This window comes from Gavia stellata, chromosome 11 (genome assembly GCF_030936135.1).
Source record: "Gavia stellata isolate bGavSte3 chromosome 11, bGavSte3.hap2, whole genome shotgun sequence".
NCBI lineage: Eukaryota > Metazoa > Chordata > Aves > Gaviiformes > Gaviidae > Gavia > Gavia stellata.
Genome location: NC_082604.1, coordinates 25,634,307 through 25,645,560, shown reverse-complemented (window position 1 = coordinate 25,645,560; position 11,254 = coordinate 25,634,307). Strand labels below are relative to the sequence as shown.

At 41.3% G+C, this 11,254-nt stretch overlaps 1 protein-coding gene across 1 annotated transcript in view; it reads left to right on the top strand.

Moving 5' to 3' along the window:
* The first annotated feature begins 672 nt into the window (after positions 1–672).
* Positions 673–11,254, top strand: part of LOC104256045 (multiple epidermal growth factor-like domains protein 6) — a 205,701-nt gene continuing 195,119 nt past the window's right edge. The window contains exon 1 of the mRNA XM_059822605.1: positions 673–694. Coding sequence (XP_059678588.1) covers positions 693–694 — 2 coding nt within the window. The 5' untranslated portion in view covers positions 673–692. The remainder of the gene's footprint in view (positions 695–11,254) is intronic.

The following is an 11,254-nucleotide window of genomic DNA, read 5'->3' as shown; positions in this document are numbered from 1 at the left end:
GGCAGAAATGGCTTGGCATCCTGGAGCCGAAGGGAGGTTGAGCAGGGGGTGGTCTGCTCTCCTCCGAGAGCTGGTAACCGTCATGAACATGAGGTTGCATGTAACTTCATCTATTATTCAGTGAAAACAAATCCCTCCTTATCTCCACCTCTCTGCCTTGTACCCAACAGGAATTTGGACCAGGAGGAAAGTCCCTTTACAGGAGGGGAACCGAAGAGACACTGCAGAGGAGGAGAGGCGAGCACACGGACAGAGCCGGGCGGGAGCAGACCTAGGGGCGAACCGCTCTGAGCGCCCGGGGCAGCGCGGGTCCCGGGCGGGGAGCACCGAGACTCCCCCGGGGCAGAGGGGGGGCAGAGGGAGGGCGAGGGGGAGGGGGAGGGCGAGGAGGAGGGCGGCGCGGCGGCCCCTCCGCCCCGAGCAGCGCGGGGAGCTGCCGGGGGCGGGCCGGGGGCGGGCCGGGGCCGCCCAGCCAGTGGCGCGCCTCGCCGCCGCTTTAAATGATTTGGAGGGCCGGTGGCGGCCGGTGCTGCTGCTGCGGGTGGTGCTGCCGGGCTGCGGCCGCCCTCCGCATCCCTCCCCTCGGCGGGGCGATGGCCGCGGGAGCGGGGCCGGCGTGCCTGTACCTCTGCCTGTGCTGGGCGCTGGCCGCCCGGGCGAGCGGCGCGACGGAGCCGCGGCTGCAGCGGGACATGTGAGTGGGGCGGAGCGGGGGGCGGCGGCGGGTGCGGGGGACTGGCAGCAGCGCCCGGGCGCGCTGCCTTTGTCTCTCGCGGGGGCAGGGTCCTGGGATCCTAGCGGAGTTCCCCCGCTGGCATCAGCTGGGTGTTCCACTGCGGTTCAACTCTGCGACAAAGAAAGTTTAGCAGGGTGCGCCTTTACCTTACCCCCCTTCCCCTCGCAGCGTAGATTTCTGACTTTTTGAATGGTTATTCGTGAGACTTACAGCCCCGGAGGGAAGGCGGGCGGGCTTGACTTTGATTCGAGATCTGAAGGGAGCTTCAGAGAGTGCATCAGTATCACCGAGTCTGTTTCTTCCTTCTCATTTAAACAAGCGAACGGGTGGCAGAGCTGAGCCTTGTGCAGCTGCGCTAGTCCATGCTTTCTGAGGGGTTGCGGTGAGCTTTACCTGGTGGAGAACAGCAAGAGAAAAATCAGTGATAAAACGTAAATCCAGTCAGGAGTAGGGACCGCGAGCAGACAGAGGTGAGAGCGATGGAAAGCATCCATCCGCAGCTGTAAGCACAGCTCGTTTGCAGACACAAAGGAGTTAGGTCCACATGTATACGTACTGGTGCTTGTGCAGAAGGAAGTTTCTCTGAGGCGTTTTGCATGGCATGAGCAACAAATGTCCTTTGTTGTAAATGCAATGTAACATTTTTGTCAAGAAGTAGTTTTCTGGTCAAATTCTAAAGTAGAATAGCTGACCGCATGCACGAAACCTTACGGTTAAAGTTTTTGCTCATTGAAATAGAAAAGAAAATTTCTGGGAACTGTTCCCTGCTTTGTGTTGGGCATCTCTTTCTCTGCAAAGCTTCTCTAGTATTTTTAAGGAGTGTCTGTTCCCTTCCACCCCCCGAAAGCGACCTGACAACAGCCTTTTCAGATGTCTGTGTATACCCTAATTTCTAACCTCTTTGCTCTTCCTATTTTTTTTACTTAATCAACTTCCTCCCACCCTTTTATAATTAATTTGTTTTGTATTTGGTTTCAATTTAGTTATTTCTTCTGTCACAAAATTGAAATTTCTAAGCCTATTGCTCGTTGGTTTGCTATGCAATATCATGTAAAGATGTATTTACTAGAAGTCCTTTTAAGGTGGTTTGTATCACTCCATTTTGCTAGAGCACAAAGTATCAATCACAACGTTTAGAGAAATCAAATACATTTTCTGGTAAAGCATTTTTTGTTTTTAAAAGTGCTCTGTGTTTCTTTCAGGCATGCTTCTTGCTCTCTTTATAAGCAATTAGCCTACTATGAAGAAGAATACTGTTGGCCTACATTAATCTATTTGCATTTGATATATTGGTAATAGCTATGATTCTGTACTTCTGAAGCTGGCGGTGGTGTTAACTGCGAATTGCCTCCAAATGATTTTTGTTTGCTTTTAACTTTTTAAGGATAGTGTCACTGAAAGAATATAGGAAACATCCCCTTCTGGAAATGAAACTATATGAGTATATTATCATTGGGCTCAAGTCACTGGGAGCAGCAGTGCAGTTGTTAGCCAGCAGCAATCAAAAAAACCCACCCAAACCCCCCTACCTGTGGCAGAGCTTTGGGTGCTTTTCCCAAGAGGCACGTTCCTACAATTACTATAATTCTTACTGCTTTTCTTGAGCTAGGACATGTGTAAGTATTATTCCAAGCTTACTTTACACTATTTATGGACTTTACCTTTGATGTAAACAGAAATACAAGAAGTCATTACTCCTTAGGAGTAAGCCTGCCAGCTTTTACCAAGAAACAGTGAAATGTCCAAAAAGACACTTTTCATGAATTGTCTTTTGTAGTAATTCTGTTTTGTTCTTTTGACATTGGTCATCTGCAGTCAATGAGATAAGAACAACAAATGGATCCCTTGGAACATACCGTGCAGGTTGCTTTCTTTAGCATTTGCTGTTGTTGTTTTGATTGAGATCTTATGTGGCTGAGGATATACAGGATATTCTTCGTAATTGTTTTCATTCTCCTGCTAAACTGGAGTATTTGCTGCTAGCTAAAAATGCAAGGGATCTGTGTGGATGTTGGTATTGTGCTTCCAAGCCCCCTGAGGAGATTTAATGTAGAACAGATTATAGGATGACTAGCTATTTCCATCAGCTACATTTCCAGACAATTAGCCCTTGATGATCTTGTATTAAACTTTAGCGAACACTGGAACGACCAGAGAACAAATATGCAATTTTCATCGAAAAGCATGCTATTTAGGCCTTGAAATGAGGAATTAACCATCTCTCGTCATAAAAAATACATTTTCAGGAGCTCACTTTGCAGTGAGCTCTGTACTTCAAAATTGGGGTATATAATGACATTGTAAGTGTGATGTGTGGTTATCCAGCATTGAGTTTACTTTCAGGATCGTGCATCACGGAAGTCTGGGGGTAGTTGTGGGACGGTGCAGAAATAGAAACTAAGAGTAGCAGACTTGAGTTGCTGTCAGAAGTGGTAAATCCTCTCCTAGAGCAATATTCCACCACAAGTTTTAGAAGTACAGATGTTTGCTCATAGTTAGCCATACAGGACAGAGCAAAAGGCAGGAGCGGTTATGAGGTATGTGCTAGGAACCCCATTTGTGCAATAAATATTACCTTTCACAGTTAGGACTGAGACATAGCTCAAGAATGGATTCTTCTCTTCCCAAGTGACACGAGTGAGGACTTCTTTGAAAAAGTCACAAGATAAACTGTCCCTGCCAACATTAAGCCCATTCACTTGCTCTGTGGTTTTGCAGATCCAGGATGACATCTAAAGGGTTTGATTTGGTTTTAGAGGATCCAGTCATAATCTTGCAATAAAACTATTTTCTTGAGCTTTTTTGACTGCTCAAATGTTGCAGCTGCATATTTTTACTCTATCCATAAGCAAGTAAATTTGGTCACATTCCAAGGAACACCTGGATTTAGAGCTGGATTCCTGGCTGAGTAACTGTTTTCCAACTTCTTCAGTTCTGTGGGGCACTGTAGGCTTACTCATGCTCCTCCAGGTAAATCATATTCCCAAAAGCAAAAGCTAGCATTTAGATGGTATCTACATTTGCAACACTCAAGCTAACTTGGTCCTCTAGCTGTACCGGTGATTGGGCTACAGAGATACAGGACTAGTGTCGCAGCATGCCTCACTGCAGACAGGTGTGGTTGTGGACAATATTTCAAAGTAATATAAATAACACTTTTTTTTTAGGCAAGTAGGTGTAATTAAAATGGTGAAGTCCACTTTTTTGAGGACTGGAATGTATTTCAAAATAAGCTACTGGTGTACAAAGCATTTCCATACGAAGAGATACATCTGAATTTTCATTGCTATAGTGGAACAAATTGCATGTCACTTTAAATACGTTGGAATGCAGCACAGAAAACAAAGTAACGCAAAAACACTTCTTCTACAAAGTATATGGTGATACAGCTTAAACTTGGAGCCTGGAGTTTTGTCATAATCCTGTCCAAATGATGTGAAAAGTAGATTGTATAATCATTTCTTGGTGAGAAATCATCTCAGTATATTGGCTGTCTAGCCAATACACGTGTTTTCACCTCCAGTGATGCCAATTTGCAGGTGTGAGGAAAGTTTGTATTCCTAGTGTTAAATAAGGGCTCAAAGTAGGTTTAGTTTTTGGAGCTGAAATGAGTTATGTAGTAGAATCCCCTTCCATTTCTTTGAATGGGATATCATGTCATCATAGATTTGATAGTTAAAAAAAGATTGCAGGTTTTCCAATGAAAATAAGGACTTGATTTGCCACTGTGGTGTATTTAAATTTGTGTGTTACATTAAGATTAAGCTAAGTCTTTCTTATCAACTCTTTTTCAACCTTGGTTGAAGTGATGCCAGCAACCCAGAGTCACTGCCAAATTCTGATTTAGACTACTGAATTTTACCTAAAAGACTTTTTTTTCCACCTGAAATCTCAAGTACTACTTCCCAGTCTTCTCTGCCTAGAATCTGTAAGGTTGCAGTAAGCCCTCAGTGGTCTTGAATGGTAGCTACCTCCAGCTTTTGAAGTTTGGACAATGTAATTTTAGTAAGCATGGTTTAAATGCTTTGGCATAAAAGTTATGGCAGTCTTGTCTTGTTGTCCCGTTTTCCTCTCCGCCCCACCCCATCCTTTAATATCCAGTAGTTGTTGCTAGCAAAGAAAAATAAATGTTGAAGACTGAGATGTTTCTCATCTTTGTGAATGTGAACATTGTGCTGAACAAAAAATCGTCATTCTAGCCTGTGCATTACAGTATCTTGCCACCAGATAGAGCTCATGCTGGTCAGCATTGTAACACAGAATCACATTTTTCAAGGGTTTTCAGTCAAAGCCTCTGTTTCAGAGTTTCTAGAGGAAAATTAATTTTGAATTTAGCCTTTAAACAGATGGTAAGGGCTCTTTTTTTTTATTCTTCCCCAGTATACTCATTGGCAGGAGACTTAATGAATGAGTGTCATCATGCTATAGTTCTTTTCCTGGTTTATAACATGTTTTTCCTGCTCTTCAGGAGAAAAATGAGATCAAGACTTCCTCCTAAACTCTGAAATAGCCATAAGCGTATAAAAATACATGGTCATAAAATATGATAGCGTGAAGTTACTGTATTTATCAAAGATGAACTTGATCTCGTGATTGACTGTAAAATATTTTCTAGTTTTATAAATATCTGTTTTCATATCAGAGACATCACATAATGTACCCACAAAAGGTTTAGAAATTTGCCACCCATCATCACAACAGCTTATATATACACTGTATGAGTCTTAAATCTTCAAGTTTAAGGTAGGTAAGCCCCTGTTCCCAGTCACTTGTAATGGGATTTGGCTTTTTAAGTTACTCTCAAAACATGCATCCGAAGAGCAGAGAACTTGTCAGCATTTCTTTAGGTTTCATTGTGCTGCATTATGAAATGTTGATATAGTTTAGTTATTTATGCCTACATTTATTATGTGCATGTACTGTGTGTTTGCAGTATTTCTGATTTCTAGGAAAACTGCCTCCTTTTTACTTTGACTTCTTTCTTCTGCATTGTTTCTATCCAGTGCTGCTTATTTATTGTAGTTCTAGGCATGATATGATCTAGTTATGGCAGAGAACATGGAATATTTTTAATAAATTTGAAGAAACCTGGTGAGGAAGGGTAAGGTTATCTGATAATGTAAAACCTAGTCTTTGGATGACTCTCAGCAGAACCTCCTTTGATGGGAGTGACACTTCGGCTCTCAGAGAGTTAACAGGCCATATTGCAGACGTGTGTTATTCACCAATTAAATACCTTCTCTTTGAACACAGTTAATAGATTTCCTTCTTCTGAAACTCAAGCCTGTTATTGCTTACGTTCTCTCTAAAATCTATTGCTTTTAATTTATTTCTGAGGAGAAAGATTTCCTTTCATTACTGCTAAATCAAAGCATTTTAAAATTGCGTACTGAACATATGTGGTCTTGGTTTTATACTTTGGATTCCATGCTGGTCTTGGTTTAAAAGTAGTCATTAATTGTTCTGGAGGTAAACTTGAGATTTTTGCCTTTTGCGTAAGTAGATGTATGCTTTCAGATATAATGTGTATGCAAGCTGAGCTGTACATTTAGTTGTACTTCTTCCAGTGCCTTTGACCTATGGATGAATATTTGATCTCATGCGTGTGAAGAGAAGAATGTTATTTAAGTCAGAGTGCTGATGTTCTTTTTTTGTATTCTTTAGTAGCAACACCGTACTGCTTTCCCTTTGTAAGTCAGAGCAGAAGTTAGTTCAAATTGTTGCTTAGTAGAGAACACCATACCCAGACTGTGTTTTTATGTACACAAAGTAATTCAATATTGAAAATATATCATAACATCTCAGGCTATGCCTGAGAAGGAGGCTTTATAAGATGCTTTGTATTGTTTTATAACAAGAAAAATATCTTAAATTATGAAATGTGTATTTTGGGCCTAGTCTTTTCAGGTGAGAATATCCCTGGAGAGGAAATGAGTTTCCATACACCTCAACCCTTACAGTACTCTTCAGTGGTCATCCTTCTATTTGTAATTGCTAGTGCTCTCCCTGCCTGAGAGATGCATCATCAATGGTGAAAAATTAAGTTGCATGAACTTATCTCTTGTAATTGTATTCTTCATGAGGCAAGGCCTATCCATCTTTTTTTGTCTGTAAAGTAACACCAGGAATCTGTGGGTTATTTAGAACCTCAGTATAAGTTTCTAATCTGAAAGATACGAATGTTTGGTGAGGTTTTTTCCCCTGTTTTCCACTGTTGAACTCTAATCCACTAATGCATGCTTGTTAGTTGCCATGTTTTTTGTGGCTAGAGTTAATAAAATATTTATCTCTACCAAAATTGGGTAATGTTTTAAAAAAAATCAAATGGGCATTTGCATCAGTGGTATCAAGCTAAGTTTTTATAGGGGGATTAAAAGACTTGGAATATTTTAATACTTCAAACATTGGCATATAGGGACTTTTCTTGCCTATATTACATGTTACTTCAAAAGCAAGCTTTCAAGAAAAGAGGTTTTGGCTCTAAACTGTTAAAATCTGACATCCACCAGAAAAGCGGTCAACAATTCCTAGACACAGGTTGCCAAACTGAAACTGAGGATTTCACTACCTTCTAACTAGTTTCACTGTCAAACAATGTGGCACTTGCTGTAAACCAAAATGAGCTTTTTCTCCTTATGATGCAAGTGGTATGACATATTTCAGTGATTTTTATTTTAATATTTTAGCATCATGTCTTTCTGTGCCTTCTGGCCAAAAGAAGCTCAGGTGTGTGTACCTGGCAGATTTACTGGGGTGATTTTTATTATTCACTCTCCTGCAATGGAATGATAATTGAAATGGGTGTAGTTAATGTGAGATTTTATCTGGAGATGGCTGCTGCTACTTGACGTTTTCCTCTTATAGCTTCACATTTTTTTAATGCTCAGTTTTGTCTGAATTCTGGACAATTGTTTGCTTTGTCTCAACAGTGAGTACATGCAAACTATTTCTTAGCCTCCTTGTTTGTGACCTCCCATATGGTTTTCTAATTACATTAGGGTTGGGTCCTTGGAACAAAGGTCCTTACATCGTCTGTAAAGCAGTCTCCGTGCTAGAAGGGTTTGTTGGTGCTGTGTGAGGTTTAGCAGGCCTGGTTACTGGCAGTGATGCTGACACTCTCCTGGATGCTGTTTAAGTCACTTGTTTAAAAATAACCCCAGTGTAGAAATCTGTGGAGGTGCGCAGAAGGCATCTAACAATAAAGAACATAATGGATTTAAGAAGATGCTAATATCAGGTAGTCACTGCAATTATTGTACTATTTTGGTAGTGAATTTTCTTTCTTTACAATAAGACTCATGCCAAAGTAGCCATATTTTGGGATAATCAACTATTTTGGATACAGTAGATAAAAGTAATGTGCACACTTCCCTGAACGTCAATGAAGACAGGTATTTGGAGGTTCTCAGGGTTGTATGCTAAAGTGGTGATACCGTATTTGCCATCCTGTGGGTCTGTGCTTTACTTGATGCCTTACCTGATCCTGCAGAAGCCACTTAGTGCCTGCAGAGGTCAGCCAGTCGAAGAAACTAGAAAACTGGATGTTGCTGGGGACTGAGGCTGGGTGACACTAATTTTAAAAAAAATTAATAAAAATCACTCCTTGATTTTAAAATGCAAAAAAAGGTGACTTGGCAAATCATAGTTAAATGATCTGGATGTGCATGTTTATCTTCTGCTTTTCTTGCTAACCAAAATAGATTATTCTGTCTTGGGGGAGGGAGGGGGATAGTTAAATAGAAGCTAAATGACAGATGCTGCACTTTGATAGCAGTAGGAACTAAAAATCTTATTGTTGTTATAATAGCTGAGTGTGTAATTAATCATCTCATATTGATTTGCTCTTAATCTAGACGCAGTGCACAAAGGCTGAAAGAACTCTCACGTTGTCTAGCTGCTCCATCTAATCAGAAGGAGGATGTGAGTAAGACACAGCAGTGCATTAGTAACCTGTGGGGTTAGGAGAGTCTTTTGTGGTGGACCTTCGTCCACAGATCCAGGGAACAGCAGTGATAATGAGGCCTAATCTAAATGAGCTTGGTGCTTACAATCCATATCCCAGAGGGCATATAAACATCACAAATATTGATACAGGATCGGTGGAGAGCAGGGATTGATTAGTGGTCAAGGGAGCAGGATGTCCTAATTGTATCTGGTAGTGCTGATTAATTTATCTGGGAAATGTGGGGAAATGAGCCTTAAAATAGATTAAGGGTAGAAAGGGGAGCTTGGCAGTTTAAAAAGGAAGAAAAACCTTTTCTGTCATGCCAGCCTTTGTGAATTATTGTTGCTGTTAAGCAATATATACCTAGAGTTAAAATTTCTTACCTGTGTTTCTATATAATTAAATACATGTAACTTGTTCTTTGGACCTTTTCCTAATTTGTGGACTACTTCCTAATTTGACTTTTTTTTTCTGTGTTCAGATGAAATTTGCTTTTCTCTCCTTTCCACTTGAGATGACATTTATAGCAAACTTTTAATCAACATCCTGTTTGCATACGACATCATGTTGCTGACCTTTTCTCCTCTACAGTACCGCATGTTTCTGCATGGTGCCAACCTGCCTTTCTAGAGGTCTCTTATGAGAAGCTGGGAATGTTTTGCTTGGGTGGTTGGAGGTGTGAGGAGATCCAGACAATTTTCTAGCCTGAAAATTTCTAGCTAGTTTCTAGCCAAAGCCATTGTAGCAATGTACAACTATATTCTGATCAATAGTGGTGTCTCTCTAGAGCAAAACCACTAGTTGTCATCACAGCAGTGGAGAATTTAGCCCTGACTATAATCTTGGCTTCCTTAAGGAAAGTTCTCATTTGATCTTTTAAAACTAAATCTGGAAAAGCATATAGACTATGCTTTTCTAAACCTTTAATAACGGCATAAAAGGAAGGAGCACCGACCAATTAGTGTTTTGAAGATACAGAATTCTGGCAAGTCGCTTCTTATGACAGGTTTCATCTATTGACTGTTTCATGGGAAGATCAATAGTGTTCAGGCTGCAAATTCTTCAGCTGAGGCAACACAGGCTACAACGTCTCATTTTTAGGAAGACGTTAACAGCCTTCTGGCTTAGTGTAGAAGGTGGTGTCATTCACTTAGTCTCTGTGGAAAGACCTAAAATCAGACAGCCAAATCATTCTTTGCTTCGTATTCATTAATGTTTTGATTTAAAGTTTTCACTGCTGAAAGAAACCTTTAGGGATATCTTGATGTGTGTTTGCGCTCTTGCTACCATTAAATCTACCTACCTTTAGCTTCTTGATTTGAGCTGGAAAAAAGTGGATTGATAGAATGAGAGATTTACTTTTAATTGTCATTTAAAGAGCCAGGTGTTAGGATCATGCTAGCAGAAGAAAAATATCCCTGGCACAGAGATGCAGTGTACCTTTTGAAATGGTGGAGCTGTTCCCTTTCTAGCTCTTGTGTGTTCAGTTGTCTTCCCTTCTCCTCACCTCTGCCCCTTTTGGACCACACGTGCCAGGAGTGTGTGCAGGAAGCTGCCTCTCTGCTCCCTTGAGCAGATGGCCTGTACCTGGAACTCTCCTTTCCTTTGTTACGTGAAAGCCATGTGCGCTTCATTATGAGTCCTTCTATTGCTATATAAAATTATTTATGCTTGAGTGAGTGTGTGTAAAAGAGGTAGCTGCACTGATACCCTTCTCAGACTTGCAGAATCATGGGCAAGGATAAAACTGCAGAGAACCTCACTTGGGATATTGTAGACATGCTGTTTCTATCGTCTATTCTCTGCCACAAGTTGTGGGAAGGCTTGCAATCCCTTCTCAGGGGAGCTCAGTTGAGGTGATGCTGGTGGTGACGACAGCTTGAGATGAAAGACACAGAACTGCAGCTCAGGATGAATGACCACAATTGCCAGTGACTGACTGAAGACTTTAAGGATGCTGTCTGTATGTCCAAATGCTGTGAAATGCTGGGTGGGTAGGACCAGAGTCCACTGAGCCTGTGGGCTGCTTCCAGGAGTGGGCAGCAAATGGCTAGTGAGGGGAATAAGAAAAGGGTGAGCGTGTGGTGAGACTTTGCCTGAATAACTGCCTCAGCCTCAATAACTTGAGGCCATTTTAGTATTGAGTAGACCCCCATGGGTGCTCTTTTGACTGTGTTTTTGTATGAAGATGCATACTCCTTTTTAAATTCTAAACACAGGAATGAATTATATCCCTCCTGGAGATGCTCTTAATTTTCTCTGAACTTTTCCTTTTGTGCAGTGGTTCACAGGCATCACAGCCATATGATTAGCCAAGGCTGCTCTTGCTTCATGTTGGTCTAATTATCTGTTCATTAGAATCTTAAGTCTTGAGCTGGAAGTGTGTAGGCTTTCTTTGTTTAAAGGGCAGTCTCCTAATGCAAATATTAAGAGAGCTTTCTGGCTTGCCCGAGTCAGACTGACAAGCTAATAATAGCCTTCATGTTAGTCTTGGCTAACAGGGAGCATCAGTATAAAAAGGTTTTAAAGGACTGGTGTATCAAGCAAATCATAGAACATAATATACATTTGTG